The sequence below is a fragment of the Oncorhynchus mykiss genome, chromosome 11 (assembly GCF_013265735.2).
Source record: "Oncorhynchus mykiss isolate Arlee chromosome 11, USDA_OmykA_1.1, whole genome shotgun sequence".
Taxonomy (NCBI): Eukaryota; Metazoa; Chordata; class Actinopteri; order Salmoniformes; family Salmonidae; genus Oncorhynchus; species Oncorhynchus mykiss.
Window position 1 is genome coordinate 36,532,444 of NC_048575.1, and position 18,863 is coordinate 36,551,306.

Below are 18,863 nucleotides of genomic sequence, written 5' to 3' on the forward strand. Positions count from 1 at the left end.
AGAAAAAACATGTTTTTACATGTATTTTATATGTATTTCCGATTATGCTCCCTCCCTCTGATTTATCAATACATTAACTCATTTCAGATACAGAATATGACAGGCTTTGAAGTGTTGTGCACATGAACTGGGCATGCATCTTCTCTCTGCTGCTGAGACGTAAAGCTGTTTTTGCACGGAATACTGCGTTTTTTTAAAAACTCCTCCCACTTAAATATCCTTCCGCAACAACTAGTTCTAGTTGTATAAGAATTTCCCGAAGGAAATAGCGATGAATGAATGATATGATCATTCAGAAATACATTGAAGACTGTGACGATAATAATCATCGATAGAGGCAACACGGGAATCTTCATTATATTCACATAAAAACGCTATGGTTGTTTGGCGGGAAAATAAATGTGGCGGAGGGATAGGTGGAATGTAAGAGCACCACCTTTTTTATTGAACCCCGGGCTGAATACTCAGCTGTGATTCTCCTGCAGCAAATGTCATCCAACATCACGAGCAAAAAGAGCTGTTATGCATGCTTCTCAGTCAGCCACTTTAATAGGAAACTAACATCTCCTTATCACACACGCTGGCAAGGATTAATTTGACTGGCTTGTTTGGAATACTTCTCACAATCTACGTTTTTGAGTTCGTGAATTGACCTCCACTTTGTTTTACAAACGCAAGGTAAGGGGAGTATTGAGATGACACTGCGTGTTCCGTGTAGACGGCCGTTCACTAAGGAGATTGTTTTGCGTGCTATTTATCTGTTAGTTGTGGTGATTTTTTTTTTTTTAAACAGCTGTTACATATTTGTAGCTGTAACGTCCTATAGTCCGATGCATTTTTATAGTTAACCGGCTGACCGCTGTGTTTTTGCAGTCTGCTTGGGTTTAAATGTCCAGATTAGCTGTCAGCTGCAGATTGGTTTTGCATGTTAATGTGTCTGACAAGGCTTTTATGAAATGTGATAGTTTTGCTGAATGCACCATTATCAGTTTGCATGCAAGTTGATGTAGCCTATTTTTATAGTTATTTTAACCAACTAATTCACCCTTTTCACTCAGGAAAGAGCGACAATGCAGCTATATTCAAGTTTGGCAAGTAAAAACTACGACTACGATTCTATTCAGCCATATTTTTATGTTGACAACGAAGATGAGGATTTTTATCACCAGCAACAAGGACAACTTCAGCCACCGGCTCCAAGTGAGGACATCTGGAAGAAATTTGAGTTGCTGCCCACTCCTCCTCTCTCCCCGAGTCGGCGACCATCACTGTCTAGTCTTTTCCCTTCAACTTCTGACCAACTCGAAATGGTGACTGAGTTTCTCGGGGATGACGTTGTAAACCAGAGTTTCATCTGCGATGCCGATTACTCTCAAACCTTCCTCAAGTCTATCATCATCCAGGACTGTATGTGGAGCGGGTTCTCGGCTGCAGCCAAGTTGGAAAAAGTGGTGTCTGAAAGACTCGCCTGTCTCCAAGCTGCTAGGAAAGAACCAGCTTTTAGCGACAACGCGGAGTGGACTACTACTCGGTTGAACGCAAACTACTTGCAGGATCTGAACACATCCGCGTCCGAATGCATTGATCCCTCAGTGGTCTTTCCCTACCCAATAACTGATACTTCCAAATCAAGCAAGGTGACACCACCCACGGATTTGGCATTGGACACCCCACCCAACAGCAGTAGTAGCAGTGGTAGTGACTCAGGTAAGCTGAATAGCAGTGTAATAACTTATTGCTCTTTATGATTATTCTTACTAAACCATTTGTATAATGCCAGTGTTTTCTGGCAACATGCATTATAATTCCCTCATTGCATATGTCAACTCTGATTATGGTGCTGTTGAATGTTAAAATGTTTGCTTATTAATAAATTGGGGTAAATGGATGGACGTCACTCATGTCCTTGACGTCAAGGGTGTGAACTGGAATTTTGACATGGATGGGTTTGCCAGGCTAAAGGCAGTTGCGTTATTTATTTGATTTAACAAGGCAAGTCGGTTAAGAACAAATTCTTATTTTCAATGACCGCCTAGGAACAGTGGGTTAACTGCCTTGTTCAGGAGCAGAATGACAGATTTTTACCTTGTCGGCTTGGGGATTCGATCTTGCAATACTAGTCCAACACTCTAACCACTAGGCTACCAGCCGCCCCACTTAACCTCTACCACAAGTGCTATAGTCAAGACTGTGCTGTAGTTACTTGTCTACAGACTAGTCTGTGTTGAGGGGAAGGGTTTCAGGCTGGAATGTTGAAAAATCAGCTGATGTGGAAAAAGGGGGAGGAGTGTAAAGCAGAGATTTTTTTGACATGAAGGCATGCTGTGTTGTATGGGGCTCAATTGTGGCTAGTGATTCTCCTTAAAAATAATGTGAATGCTGAATTGTTTTATTTAATCTCATTGCAGAATATGAGGAGATAGATGTCGTGACTGTGGAGAAGAGGCACGCAGAGAAGCGGTGCGACCCCAACATGTCTGGGACCAGACATCACAGTCCCCTTGTGCTGAAGAGGTGCCATGTCTCCACCCACCAGCACAACTACGCAGCTCACCCCTCCACGCGGCACGAGCAGCCAGCTGTCAAGAGGCTGAGGCTAGAGAGCAGTAACAGTGGCAGCAGCAGCCGGGTCCTCAAGCAGATCAGCAGCAACCGCAAATGCCCAAGTCCCTGGGCGTCAGACACTGAGGACTATGACAAAAGAAGGACTCATAATGTACTGGAGCGCCAGCGGAGGAACGAGCTCAAGCTGAGCTTTTTCGCTCTACGGGACAAGATACCGGAGGTGGCTAACAATGAAAAGGCAGCCAAAGTGGTCATCCTGAAGAAGGCTATAGAGTGTATTTACAGCATGCAGACAGACGAGCAGAGACTAGTCAACTTCAAAGAGCAGCTAAGGAGAAAAAGTGAACATTTGAAACAGAAGCTGGCCCGGTTGCAGAACTCTAATGTTTGAGATCAAAGCGGCATAGACTTTTTGACCTTATCGTTATTAATGCAAGTTAAGACATGGCGTGTATAGTTGATATTGCATGGAGAAAAAAAAATGGGAGTCTTTTTGATTTAAATGTTGAACTGCCTTAATTGAATTATCGGCAGTAAAATATTTTATTAAGAAAATATGAAAATGGGGTACATGTGTTGCATGCCCGACCTAAAATATGAATGTTTTGTATATAATTACTGAGTATTTCCTAAAAATGTATTTTTGGATCTCAATTGTCAGGAAGTTCAGGCAGTATATGGGTTTACATATGTTCCTCGATTCATTTGAAATATAAATGCATTTCTTAACACTCGCCTGTCTTTTTAAAAATATTTTCTCTTGCAGTCTCACTTGAATGAGGTCTTACAAGATCTGTTTGCATTAACAGTTGATGAAAACATGAATACACTCTAAAATAATGATGGTGCAGAAAACAGTTCTGAAATACTTATTATTTCACTCGTTAAAATGGACATGGATTTGCACTAATGTGTATTCTCTTTGAAGTCTAAACAATTAGACCAGTAGAATCACCTTTATTCAGGAATTTGACCTGGTGAAATGGTGCAGTTATAAACCGATCTATCCAGAGTTGACCATGCCACAAGTTGGTATGGACAGTTGAGGGTCAGTCGTCAAATACATTTCAGGGGAACCAACTTATAATTGAAGGCAATTGGGTCGTACACCTTATTTCGATCTTAGATGAGTGAACCTAGCAAGCACTGGAGATTTGATGTCCTAATTTACATAGTCCAGATGGCAGAAAGACCAGGTCCTTTTCAATATACCTTGGTTATGTCTCGTTCTTCACCCTTTTAGAATAACTTCCTGTTTATGGATTCAAAAGCACAGGAATGTTGTAAGCATTGGCTGGGAGAGAGACTACCAAGGGTATGGTGTATATGGAGCTTGAATCTCATGGTGGTGGCAAAGGGGATGAATGGACTTTCCAATGAGAAAATATGTACAACTGTGGGAAATAATGTATAGTTCTGATAATACCCTATTGTATCTGGTAGGAGTATTTTTTATTTTTTTAAATTAGGGTATGTCAGACTTCTGGGACTCGTTGGAAACATCCAAAATGATGCTTAACTTTAGGTACAGTAAAATCAGTGAAGCGCACGAGAAGTGGGTTTGTTCTGATTTCTTGTTTCTGAGGATCAGAATTTGGGGGGGGGGATATCTCTCATCATGCTTTGAGCTACGGAGCAGGGCACCTGTCAAATAAGTAATTTCTCGAGTCTCGGGATGTTGAGATTGCTCTATTAAAGAAAATTCCAGGAGTGGTCTATACATAGGATTAATCATATGGTAATGGCAGGAAGGAGAAGAGATTGTCTGTTGTAGTGTTTTCTATGTGGAATCTACTCGAGTGCAGCTGGGATATGTGTACTATCCTGTCAGCCAGTAAACCAGCCTTTACAATGTTCTTGATGTAAAATGTTTGGACATGTAAGAAGTGTCTGCAGAAGGGAGAAGCCGATGTGTGGGAAACATCACTATGAAGGAGATTTTGCATGTTTATTAGAAGGCAAGGAGCAAACTGTGTGTGGAGAACATGAAGTGCAGTCCTTGGATTGCCCGATTAGGGTGAACGAGACTGAGGTTGCCAAAATCAGGGCAGTTGAGAGTCTCCTATGCCAAGACTTTCAAAAGGTACAGTATCTCTGAAGGTCCAGTGGGAATGAAGACCAGTACGTCTACACTGGAACCTTCACCACATCCTGAGTATTACCAGCAGGACCCAGACATTCTTCATGTGAAACAATTGGACTTTGTGTCATTTATAGCAATGGTGATAAATGGAAGTGCATAAGTTCAAAATAAGTCGAGAAAGATCAACATCATTGTTTCTGCAGCTAAACTTTCTGGGATTAAAATATTTGATATCTGAGGAGCTACTGTCTCGTGCAGTCCCACCCACTCAGGCCCCAGAGCCTGAGCAGGGTATTTGAGTTTTCCAATGACTGAAGGAGTTGAAATGTATATATTTTGTGTTAATACTTTTTTTGTAGTTTGTGTGGATTCATGTAAATTTTCCCTTCCCATGTGGAATTTCCTTTATTTTTGTAAATCTTTTCACCCCCGTCCAGTTGGTGGCGACATTACACCTTTTGTGTGTAGTTTGCCATAAAACCCAAAGAAGAAGAAGCATTTGCTGGAGGGAATTTACACCATTGAGTTCCACATTATGAGTAATCATACCCATAAAACCTAGTGGTAAAACCAGGAAATGGTTCCTATTGTTTTTTCACCATTCATTTTTGTGTCGGGGATTTCAGATCTACTTCATATAAGGTCTGTGTTTGGGTACAAAATCTCCTGGACAAGGTAACTTTTATCAATATTATAAAAGTTAATATTAATGCCCATGATTTTGGAATGAGATGTTAGACGAGCAGGTGTCTTCATACTCCTGGGTCACATAGTGTATATTGAAAAAACTCACCTTGTCCGAGAGAATTACACAGGTATCAAAACGTCACATCAGGGTAAGCCTACAAGAAACACAGACTATTACTGGATTTTACCGCTAGGTTTTATGGGTATTATGACACGTCCATGGTGCCGGACTATTGTTAAATCCATGCAAGAATGTATGTATATGCACACTTCAAAAGAAGGGTGAAGAATTGGGACGGAGCCCTCTTCATTGATTAAAGCCTTGAACCTACTGACCTCTGAAGTCATTCACAATACAAAACAGATGAAAACATTAAAATGTTGTGCAAGATTTGATTCTGGGTTGCCAATATTATCTTCCACACATACCCTTGTTCTTGCAATCACTCACTCACTGGTCATAGTTGTATCTTCAGAAATAGCCACTTGAATCACAATTCATTTTTCAACATTTAAGTACACTACTAATCACAAGATGCAGTTGATTTACCTGGTATGGTGCAGATGACAGACATTTGCTGTAACTGATTCAACTGTGAAGCATCATAGGTGTCTGTTGAAATTGAAAGTGTAGCCTCAGGATTAGATTCCAGACAGCCTCGGTTCTTTTATCACCAATGACCCAGTGATGTCAAAGTCTGGGTATGCAGGGCTTACACTGGTGGGTTTTATGCTCAAAATCAAAACATTTGCTGAAACTGCATCAAAACCTCCATTCAAATCATTGACATAAATCTATTCCTGTCTCCAGTAACTGTTAATAGACAGGGTCAGCATAGGCCTTACTGCTTTGCCTAGCTTAAAGATGTTCCATTGAGCCGATTTCATATTTTGCACGTGTATTGGTTAAATATGTCGCGTGGTAAGCTCTGCACATTTGCGTGTGTCTATATCATTTGGAGCCCGCATCCTTTAAACTGACCGAAGCTAGCTAGCAAAAACAACCTGACAAATGGGGCCTCCTTCACTGCACATGGATTTCACTGGATTTCCCTTCTGAAAACTTGATATAATTCAGAGGGAGACCAACACCTGCGCTTCCTGACCTTCTTCATAGGAAGGGACAGAAAAATCATCTGATCAATGCACCACACTCGGCCTGACAGACACAGCAACCTGGAGCAGACAGACATCATAGATGAGAGGAATGTTTTACAACATTTTGGACAATACCAGTGTTAAAATGAAAGCCAGGATTGAAATGTAACTGTGGATTCTACTGTCAGATGATATGAAATATGTTGCCATCAGAGGATATCGCTGGAGTATCTTGGCTACGTTGGTATTTACATTTGGTGAGAATTGTTTGTTCATTTCTGTTAATAGCCTATGTTTCTCTGGTTGTTGGCACTAGCTGTTATATGGTGAACTAGGCCTTCGTAAAGGTTTAATTGTCAGTAAATCTGGCTTTGATAATTGCCCGTGCCTACCCAGCCACAGATCTCACCTCACGTCATTGCAATGACCATAATGTGAGTTATCCTTCCCATGTCCATTCCACTGTCCTTGTGTAACATAGGGAAACACATTTGTACATGAGACCTTGACAGAACACATTCACATGTCCTGTATCTGTCTGTAGTAACATGGTGCATCAGTAGCTATTCACAATGCTGCTTCCAACCCTATATCATAACCCATACCTTCCCTGGGTTGAGTGCCCTACACTGCAGTGCAGACTGTTGCATTCAAATGTGTTGTAATCATCAGGTTGTAACAGAGTATCTCACCTGTCACTCCCAATCAGAGAAGGGGGGGAGCATTTGGAGAACAGCAAATATAAGCAAAAGTGACTCCAGTCATGATCACCTTTTTGCTGTAGCTTCATTTCCCTCAGTCACAGGGGACTTAACATTCAACAAGCACGTCATACAAGAATTAGATGCTACGCACCAGCTAAGCATCGGGATTAAAACTCTAGTTTAGTTTCATGTGAAGTCAAACAGCAGTTACATAGCCACATCCATCTAATGCAGCCATAAAATCTAAATGTGTTAGTTATGTGTTTCTAGCTCCAACAGTAAAATAATACCAAGCAATACAAAACAATACACACATAATCCAAAAATTCTACAATAAAGAAATATCCATACATGTCAGATTCAACTATATGTATACGAGTACCAGTCAAAAATCAAGGGTTTTTCTCTATTTTTACTATTTTGTAGATAGTAGAATAATAGTGGAATCTGAACTATGAAATAGCACATATGGAATCAATTAGTAAACGAAAAAACTGTTAAACAAATCAAAATATATTTTATATTCTTCAAAGTAGCCACCCTTTGCCTTGATGACAGCTTTGCACACTTCTGGCATTCTCTCAGCCAGCTTCATGAGGTAGTTACCTGGAATGCATTTCAATTAACAGGTGTGCCTTGTTAAAAGTTAATTTGTGGAAGCATCCAGGGTCAACGTCCTGCTCAAGTGCACGTTGTTAGGTTTCCCACAATCCCAAAAACGGGGACCCGAACTCTCCATGATCCCCCTACAGTTTCCCAAGAGCTGTCCCTCAACCATTCGAGACCTCTCCCACAGTCCCCCCCCCCCAAGAAAATAATAAATAAAACAATTCCATTCCCCACCCCCAAGAACCTCCCCAATGCACCAACAACCAAGAAAATGAACTGACGAGAAAAAAGAAAAAGAAAGGAAGAAAGGAAAACAGAAAACAATGCAAAAAACAAAGGACGTCAAGAACATGAGTGCATGTCTGGCACTACTTACATGTGTGTGTGTATGTGTGCATTTGAATGAGTGTGTGTATATGCATGTGTACAAACACCTGCACGGCATCAGCCTCAGGCAAACGGGCAATAGCTGTAAAAACACTATCCCTCAGTGTCATTCAAACATACTTTTTATGTTTCATTTTTAATAAAAAAATAATAATATTTTTTCTTTGACCCCGCCCGTCAACTCCACTCCAATTTGTCTCCAATTCCACACCCCAACCCTTAGCACATCCCACCTATCTCTGCTGGCCACCCTCTTTGGATTTCTACACAACATTTCACGTCAACAGTGAAGAGGCGACTCCAGGATGCTTGACTTCTAGGCAGAGTTGCAAAGAAAAAGCCATATTTCAGACTGTCCAATAAAAAGAAAAGATTAAGATGGGCAAAAGAACCCAGACACTGGACAGAGGAACTCTGCCTGGAAGGCCAGCATCCCGGAATCGCCTCTTCACTGTTGACGTTGAGACGGGTGTTTTGCAGGTACTATTTAATTAAGCTGTCAGTTGTCCTGGCACCACACGCCCAGGTCTCTGACCTCCTCCCTATAGGCTGTCTCGCCGTTGTCGGTGATCAGGCTGTTGTGTCATCTGCAAACTTAATGACGGTGTTGGAGTTGTGCCTGGCCGTGCAGTCATGAGTGAACAGGGAGTACAGCAGGGAACTGAGCACACACCCCTGAGGGGCCCCTGTGTTGAGGATCAGCGTGGCGGATGTATTGTTATTTACCCTTACCACCTGTGGGTGACCCGTCAGGAAGTCCAGGATCCAGTTGCAGAGGGAGGTGTTTAGTCCCAGGGTCCTTAGCTTATTGATGAGCTTTGAGGGCACTATGGTGTTGAACGCTGAGCTGTTGTCAATGAACAGCATTCTCACATAGGTGTTTATTTTGTCCAGGTGGGAAAGGGCAGTGTGGAGTACAATATAGACTGCATCATCTGTGGATCTGTTGGGGTGGTATGCAAATTGGAGTGGGTCTAGGGTTTCTGGGATAATGGTGTTGATGTGAGCCATGACCAGCCTTTCAAAGCAACTTCATGGCTACAGACGTGAGTGCTACGGGTCGGTAGTTATTTAGGCAGGTTACCTTAGTGTTCTTGGGCACAGGGACTGGGGTTCTGCTTAAAACATGTTGGCATTACAGACTCGGACAGGGAGAGGTTGAAAATGTCAGTGAAGACACTTGCCAGTTGGTCAGCGCATGCTCGCAGTACACGTCCTGGTAATCTGTCTGGCCCAGGCACTATGGTGGTCTGCTTAAAACATGTTGGTATTACAGACTAGGACAGGGAGAGGTTGAAAATGTCAGTTCAGACACTTGCCAGTTGGTCAGCGTATGCTCACAGTACACGTCCTGGTAATCCGTCTGGCCCTGCGGCCTTGTGAATGTTGACCTGTTTAAAGTTCTTACATCGGCTGCAGAGGTTGTGATCACAAAGTCTTCCAGAACAGCTGGTGCTCTCATGCACGTTTCAGTGTTATTTGCCTCAAAGCGAGCATAGAAATAGTTTAGCTCGTCTGGTAGGCTCATGTCACTGAGCCACTCCAGGCTGTGCTTCCCTTTGTAATCTGTAATGGTTTGCAAGCCCGGCCATATCCGATGAGCGTCAGACCTGGTGTAGTTCGATTCGATCTTAGTCCTGTATTGACGCTTTGCCTGTTTGATGGTTCGTCAGAGGGCATAGTGGGATTTCTTATAAGCTTCCGGGTTAGAGTTCCGCTCCTTGAAAGCAACAGCTCTAGCCTATAGCTCAGTGCGGATGTTGTCTGTAATCCATGGCTTCCGGTTGGGATATACAGTGCCTTGCGAAAGTATTCGGCCCCCTTGAACTTTGCGACCTTTTGCCACATTTCAGGCTTCAAACATAAAGATATAAAACTGTATTTTTTTGTGAAGAATCAACAACAAGTGGGACACAATCATGAAGTGGAACGACATTTATTGGATATTTCAAACTTTAACAAATCAAAAACTGAAAAATTGGGCGTGCAAAATTATTCAGCCCCTTTACTTTCAGTGCAGCAAATTCTCTCCAGAAGTTCAGTGAGGATCTCTGAATGATCCAATGTTGACCTAAATGACTAATGATGATAAATACAATCCACCTGTGTGTAATCAAGTCTCTGTATAAATGCACCTGCACTGTGATAGTCTCAGAGGTCCGTTAAAAGCGCAGAGAGCATCATGAAGAACAAGGAACACACCAGGCAGGTCCGAGATACTGTTGTGAAGAAGTTTAAAGCCGGATTTAGATACAAAAATATTTCCCAAGCTTTAAACATCCCAAGGAGCACTGTGCAAGCGATAATATTGAAATGGAAGGAGTATCAGACCACTGCAAATCTACCAAGACCTGGCCGTCCCTCTAAACTTTCAGCTCATACAAGGAAAAGACTGATCAGAGATGCAGCCAAGAGGCCCATGATCACTCTGGATGAACTGCAGAGATCTACAGCTGAGGTGGGAGACTCTGTCCATAGGACAACAATCAGTCGTATATTGCACAAATCTGGCCTTTATGGAAGAGTGGCATGAAGAAAGCCATTTCTTAAAGATATCCATAAAAAGTGTAGTTTAAAGTTTGCCACAAGCCACCTGGGAGACACACCAAACATGTGGAAGAAGGTGCTCTGGTCAGATGAAACCAAAATTGAACTTTTTGGCAACAATGCAAAACGTTATGTTTGGCATAAAAGCAACACAGCTGAACACACCATCCCCACTGTCAAACATGGTGGTGGCAGCATCATGGTTTGGGCCTGCTTTTCTTCAGCAGGGACAGGGAAGATGGTTAAAATTGATGGGAAGATGGATGGAGCCAAATACAGGACCATTCTGGAAGAAAACCTGATGGAGTCTGCAAAAGACCTGAGACTGGGACGGAGATTTGTCTTCCAACAAGACAATGATCCAAAACATAAAGCAAAATCTACAATGGAATGGTTCAAAAATAAACATATCCAGGTGTTAGAATGACCAAGTCAAAGTCCAGACCTGAATCCAACCGAGAATCTGTGGAAAGAACTGAAAACTGCTCTTCACAAATGCTCTCCATCCAACCTCACTGAGCTCGAGCTGTTTTGCAAGGAGGAATGGGAAAACATTTCAGTCTCTCGATGTGCAAAACTGATAGAGACATACCCCAAGCGACTTACAGCTGTAATCGCAGCAAAAGGTGGCGCTACAAAGTATTAACTTAAGGGGGCTGAATAATTTCACTCCCAATTTTTCAGTTTTTGATTTGTTAAAAAAGTTTGAAATAGCCAATAAATGTCGTTCCACTTCATGATTGTGTCCCACTTGTTGTTGATTCTTCACAAAAAAATAGTTTTATATCTTTGTTTGAAGCCTGAAATGTGGCAAAAGGTTGCAAAGTTCAAGGGGGCCGAATACTTTCGCAAGGCACTGTATACGTAGTCACTGTGGGGACAACGTCATCAATGCACTTATTGATGAAGCCAATGACTGATGTGGTGTACTCAATGCCATCGGAGGAATTACGGAACATATTCCAGTCTATGCTAGCAAAACAGTCCTGTAGCGTAGCATCTGCTTCATCTGACCACTATTTTATTGATCTTGTCACTGGTGCTTCCTGCTTTCATTTGAGCTTGTAAACAGGAATCAGGAGGATATAATTATGGTCAGATTTTCCAAATGGAGGGCGAGGGAGAGCTTTGTACGTGTCTCTGTGTGTGGAGTAATGGTGGTCTGGAGTTTTTTCCCTCTGGTTGCACATTTAACATGCTGATAGAATTGGTATAACAGATTTAATTTTCCCTGCATTAAAGTCCCAGCTACTAGGAGCACCGCCTCTGGGTGAGTGCTTTCTTGTTTGCTTATGGTGGAATACAGCTCATTCAATGTTGTCTTAGTGCCAGCCTCTGACTGTGGTGGTATGCAAACAGCTACAAACAAAATACAGTCCGTACATTCAACTAAGGTAGATAACATATCACAGCAAGATACATACATAACCGTTACTGAGAAAGTTATTGTAGTTGAAGTGGTCTGTTGGTTTATTGTTTAGGTTTGACAATTTTGAACATCGATGCCAGTGTTAAAGCTTTTGAAAAAGCGAACACAAGTGCACGTGACAGATGGGAGCAATAATGAATATTCTATGTTCAAATCTGATTGGCTCTTCTTTCCAATAATTATTGTGATGTTAATGCTTAATTGATAATGTGCAGTTGAAAAATACATCTTGAAAATACATATGTCTTGCTGGATAGTGGCTATTGATTATTTCATGCATTTGCAGAAATAAAAAAATGCACCTACAGTAGATGTGTAGTGAACACGATGGTAGACAGAGCTGGTTTCAAGTGCTGGGCGCAGCAGGTGTTTATTGTAAAGGACCACAGGAGGAGGCAGGTAGCTGGGTCCAGGAGCAGGCAGAAGGTCATACACATGGGTCCAAAAAGGCAACGGTACAGGCAGGTAAAAGGCTAGTAACGTCGTCCAGGAGATCAGGCATTAAGTTGATAACAGGAAATCCGATAGGCTAAAGTACATGCAGGGAATAGCCAAAAGGCTTCGTTAGTGAGGCAGGCAAAAAAAAAAAACTATCATACACGAGAGGCGTAAATTTACGGCGAAACCCAGAACTCTGAATAGAAGTGGGTCACAAAACAAACAATACTTCACAATGAAGGGGTGCAAAAAAACTGAACTAAATAGTGTGTGATAATGACATACAGGTGTGTGAACAGGTGATTGGGATCTGGAGTGTGAGCTTGCTCTCAGGGGTTCTACGTGTTGGAGAGAGTGAGTTGGAAGCAGACGTTACGCGATGCCGTATTTATAGCACGAGGCCAATCAATCACGCGTGCTTTCACGTCGACGTGCCTATGTGGAGGTGATATTATCCTCATCATCATCATGAGGACTCCCTATCGTGACGTTACTCACTGTGTCTGTATGCAGTGCTCCATGGAGGGCATGCTGCGAGCACATGGAAAGGAGGTCGAGATTTGTGTTTGAAAGGCACGCACCTATCCGAAATGGAATATAACTAATAATGCACAAAACGGAGTCAGGGAACGGGTAAGAGTGCTCTAATACTATCTATCTCTGGTTCACATCACTTTATGTCAATGTTTATGTTCAATCAAAATCATTTCGGCTAACCTTATCCAACTACAGTTATTTTGCTTATGAAATTAAATCTGGAATATAACTTCTTCATGTTAAAACGTATTTTGTTATTCAGTGAACTTCCAGATTTCATTTTATGGGGGTTTTAACATGGTGCCAAATGTATCAGTTATCTTGGGCTTAATGTTTAGGCTAGAATTGAAGTGATCGTACACTATATTATTTTCTGATGCTCATTCAGCCCTATCAGCACATTTACAAAGTCTATATGATCCTCAATGAGTCAGATGCACATCTTAGCCCTTCAGTGTGTGTGTGTGTGTGTGTGTGTGTGTGTGTGTGTGTGTGTGTGTGTGTGTGTGTGTGTGTGTGTGTGTGTGTGTGTGTGTGTGTGTTTAAAGAACACAAGGTCATTGGTTTTCATAGGTGCAAAGAACTGCAGAGTCACGTGACAATGGCAGACATGATGAGTACATTTATTGTCACTTTGTGGTACGTTTGTGCTTGTATGCGCCATAGCAAGATTACAGTCACTACGGGAAAACTGATCCAGAAACAGCCAGAAAACAAATGTTAATTTGGCCTTCATTCTTTGATGTTCTGTCACTTACAATACTGTAAGTATTGATGATGGCCTTGCCTCCCAGTAACATGACTGAAGATAGAAAAGCCTGTTCACTTTCTCTGGGAATGAGCCAGAGTAGGCATACTGAGCTATAAACTCACGCACTGAGGGGTATGGATTTTGGTGTTGCTATCTCTCTTTCCCTGTTAGTTCTGTCTCGTGCTCACAGCTCAGCAGGTTCACTACCGATACGCTCCTGGGTATAGTTTCCTGTAGATACTGCTCCAGGATCAGTTTTCCCTCCCCCAATTCCCAGAACCTTAATCATTAGTGGGGGAAATTTCTAAACTGACCCAATATCAGCATCTAGGGTCAACTTCACCCGACACGTCCTGATACACAGTGGAAAGGACGAGAGGGGAAAAAGCCTAGGTTGCCTTTAAACCCTCTGAGCCAATCAAACAGCTCATGCATGTTATCAGTTCATTATATGTAGTTGTAGAAAACAATAGGTAAAGATGTACAGTAACAGTCAAAAGTTTGGACACACCTACTCATTCAAAGGTTTTTCTCTATTTTACTATTTTCTACATTGCAGAATAATAGTGAAGACATCAGAACTATGAAATAGTTCATATGGAATAATATAGTAACTACAAAGTGTTAAACAAATCAAAATATATTTATATTTGAGATTCTTCAAAGTTGCCACCCTTTGCCTTGATGACAGCTTTGCACACTCTTGGCATTCTCTCAGCCAGCTTCTTGAGGTAGTCACCTGGAATGCATTTCAATTAACAGGTGTGCCTTGTTAAAAGTGAATTTGAGGATTTGTTTCCCTTAATGTGTTTAACCCAATCAGTTGTGTTGTGACAAGGTATGGGGTGGTATACAGAAGATAGCCCTATTTGGTAAAAGACCAAGTCCATATCATGGCATGAACAGCTAAAATTAACAAAGAGAAACGATCATTACTTTAATACATGAAGGTCAGTCAATCTGCAGTTGCAAAAAACATGAAGCGCTACGATGAAACTGGCTCTCATGAGGACCGCCACAGGAAAGGAAGACCCAGAGGTACCTCTGCTGCAGAGGATAAGTTCATTAGAGTTAACGGCACCTCAGATTGCAGCCCAAATAAATGCTTCACAGAGTTCAACTAACAGACACATCTCAACATCAACAGTTCAGATGAGACCGTGTGAATCAGGCCTCCATGGTTGAATTGCTGCAAAGAAACCACTACTAAAGGACACCAATAAGAAAGAGACTTGCTTGGGCCAAGAAACATTAGTAAGGGACATTAGACTGGTGGAAATCTGTCCTTTGGTCTGATGAGTCCAAATTTGAGATTTTGTTTTTTTGGATGATCTCTGCATGTGTGGTTCCCACCGTTGAAGCATGGATGAGGAGTTGTGGGGGTACTTTGCTGGTGGCACTGTAGGTGATTTAACAAATATATCTATATTTTATTTTTTATATATTTTTTATATTGATGGCACACTTAACCAGCATGGCTACCACAGCATTCTGCAGCGATACGCCACCCCATCTGGTTTGCGCTTGGCGTTTTTCAACAGGACAATGACAAACGCACCCCCAGGCTGTGCAAAGGCAATTTGACCAAGGAGAGTGACGGAATGCTGCATCAGATGACCTGGCCTCCACAATCACTCGACCTCAACCCAATTGACATGATCTGGGATGTGTTGGACTGCAGAGTGAAGGAAATGCAGCCAACGAGTGCTCAGCATATGTGGGAACTCCGTCAAGACTGTTGGAAAAGCATTCCTCATGAAGCTGGTTGAGAGAATGCCAAAAGTGTGCAAAGCTGTCAGAGGGAAAGGGTGGCTACTTTGTTCAACACTGTTGTTGTTGGTTACTACATGATTCCATATGTATTATTTCATAGTTTTGATGTCTATACAATAGTAAAAATAAAAAAACCCTTGAATGAGTAGGTGTGACAACTTTTTGACTGGTACTGTAGGTAAGGGTGCACAACACAGGATGAGTTGTTACGTAATAGTCTGGGGTTAAACCTGTGCACAACCTATACAATAGTAAAAATGTGTCAATAGGATGTCCCTAGAAAGTCACGAAATAGCCACACTGTTTTCAATTTACAGTTGAAGTCGGAAGTTTACATACACGTTAGACAAATGCATTTTTCACAATTCCTGAGATTTAATCCTAGTAAAAATTCACTGTCTAAGGTCAGTTAGGATCAACACTTTATTTTAAGAATGTGAAATGTCAGAATAATAGTAGAGAGAATAATTTATTTCAGCTTTATTTCTTTCATCGTATTCCCAGTGGGCCAGAAGTTTACATGCACTCAATTCGTTTTTGGTAGCATTGCCTTCAAATTGTTTAACTTGGGTCAAACGTTTCGGGTAGCCTTCCACAAGCTTCCCACAATAAGTCAGATGAATTTTGGACCATTCCTCCTGACAGAGCTGGTGTAACTGAGTCAGGTTTGTAGGACTCCTTGCTCGCACACTCTTTTTCAGTTCTGCCCACATTTTCTATAGGATTGAGGTCAGGGCTTTGGGATGGCCACTCCAATAGCTTGACTTTATTGTCCTTATGCCATTTTGCCACAACTTTGGAAGTATGCTTGGGTCATTGTCCATTTGGAAGACCCATTTGTGACTAAGCTTTAACTTCCCGACTGATGTCTTGAGATGTTGCTTCAATACATCCACATAATTTTCCTACCTCATAATGCCATCTATTTTGTGAGGTGCACCAGTCCCTCCTGCAGCAAAGCACCCCTACAACATGTTGCTGCCATTCCCGTGCTTAACGTTAGGGATGGTGTTCTTCGGCTTGCAAGCCTCCCCCTTTTTCCTCCAAACACAACGATGGTCATTCTGGCCAAACAGTTCTATTTTTGTTTCATCAGACCAGACATTTCTCCAAAAAGTACAATCTTTGTCCCCATGTGCAGTTGCAAACCATAGTCTGGCTTATTAATGGCGGTTTTGGAGCAGTGGCTTCTTTCTTGCTAGCGGCCTTTCAGGTTGTATCGATATAGATACTTTTGTACCTGTTTACCCCAGCATCTTCACAAGGCCCTTTTTTTGCTGTTCTGGGATTGATTGGCACTTTTTGCACCAAAGTACGTTCATCTCTAGGAGACAGAACACGTCTCCTTCCTGAGAGGTATGACGGCTGCGTGGTCCCATGGTGTTTATACTTGCGTACTATTGTTTGTACAGATGAACGTGGTACTTTAAGGCGTTTGGAAATCGCTCCCAAGGATGAACCAGACCTCAAATAATTCTGAGGTCTTGGCTGATTCTTAATTTTTTTTATTTTCCCCATGATGTCAAGCATAGAGGCACTGAGATTGAAGGTAGGCCTTGAAATGCATCCACAAGTACACCTCTAATTGACTCAAATGATGTCAATTAACCTATCAGAAGCGTCTAAAGCCACAACATAATTTCCAGGAATTTTCCAAGCTGTTTAAAGGCACAGTCAACTTAGTGTATGTAAACTTCTGACCCACTGGAATTTTGATTAAGTGAAATAATCTGCCTGTAATCAAATGTTGGAAAAATGCCAAGACTATAGTTTATTAACAAGAAATTTGTGGAGTGGTTGAAAAATGAGTTTTAATGATTTCAACCAAAGTGTATGTAAACTTCCCAACTTCAACTGTACATATTTTACATACATGATTACATTGTGTATGTACACTGTGTATAAAACAGTAGGAACACCTGCTCATTCCAAGACAGACTGACCAGGTGAATCCAGGTGAAATTATCCCTTATTGATGTCACTTGTTAAATCCACTCCAATCAGGGGAGAAGACGGGTTAAATAAATATTTTTAAACCTTGAGACAATTAACAAATGTGTGTGTGTGTGTGCCATTCAGAGGGTGAATGGGCAATACAAAATATTTAAGTGCCTTTGAATGGGGTATGGTAGTAGGTAGGGTTGCACATTTTGGGGAATATTCAGAGGTGGAAACTTTCCGTGGGAATTAATGGAAATATATGCAAATTAATATTAGTACCATTTTAAATGTAGATGTTTTTACATTGGATACATTTACCATATCCTATGGAGACAGAAACATAAACCTTTTACCTTATCATAAGTAGACATAATTACAAAATATTAAATCCTTCCAATAGAAATAAGAGAACAATTTAGTTATGAATTGAACTTTAAGTAAATGAGTTGACTCTTCACATGGGATGATTTCACTGAACAACAAAAGAAAGGGAATATTGAATGATACCCAATAATCCATCGCATTTCCCAAAAATGTTTTCAACATACATCTGTAAACCTGTCTTCCTCTCAGGCCTCCATGTCTTCTCCCTGGACCTCCTCAATGGCCACCACTTGAACATCAGACTGTGGCCTCATCTTCACTGTCACTTTCCAACCTTGTTGAGGATGGCTCGTTGTCAGGCTCAAAAAGCCTAAAATTTGCCCGGATGGCCACCAATTTTTTAACCCTTGTATTGGTCAGCCTGTTGCGTGCTTTGGTGTGTGTCTGTGTGTTCCCAAACAAGGACCAGTTGCGCTCTGAGGCAGCTGATGTTGGTGGGATTTGGAGGATGATGGAGGCAACAGGGGAAAGAGCCTCAGGTCCACAAAGTCCCTTCTACCAGGTGGCTTACCAGATATGTTGGCATGACTCCATATTGCATCTCCATCCCAAAGCCTTGCTTGGAAGTGTACTTCGCCAGACTGTCAAGAACCTTGCCTTCATCCAGGCCAAGGTGGCAAGACATGGTAGTGATGACACCATAGACCTTGTTGATCTCTGCACCAGACAGGATGCTCTTTCCAGCATACTTCGGGTCCAACATGTATGCTGCGGCGTGTATGGGCTTCAGACAAGTCTTTTGCGCTTTTGGTGTATTTCAGAACTGCAGTTTCCTCTGCTTGGAGCAACAGTGAAGTGGGCAGGGCAGTACGGATTTCTTCTCTTACATCTGAAAGCAGAGTCTGAACATCAGACAGGATGGCATTGTCTCCCTCAATCCGTGCAATGGCTACTAATATGTTTCAGGCTGCTTACTACTTTCTCCCAAAA

General features: G+C 41.8%; 1 protein-coding gene and 1 long non-coding RNA gene across 2 annotated transcripts in view; both read left to right on the forward strand.

The window, feature by feature from the left end:
* Window positions 1-489: 489 nt before the first annotated feature.
* c-myc (transcriptional regulator Myc-like) lies at window positions 490-3,299 on the forward strand. Its single transcript, NM_001124699.2, is given in 3 exon segments — window positions 490-678; window positions 1,059-1,707; window positions 2,409-3,299. Coding segments are annotated over 2 exon segments (1,185 nt in total). The 5' UTR covers window positions 490-678; window positions 1,059-1,070; the 3' UTR covers window positions 2,957-3,299.
* A 9,655-nt stretch (window positions 3,300-12,954) lies between these two features.
* LOC110536619 overlaps window positions 12,955-18,863 on the forward strand; it is a 39,366-nt gene continuing 33,457 nt past the window's right edge. Inside the window, exon 1 of the long non-coding RNA XR_002475488.2 lies at window positions 12,955-13,180. This is a non-coding gene — a long non-coding RNA (uncharacterized LOC110536619). The remainder of the gene's footprint in view (window positions 13,181-18,863) is intronic.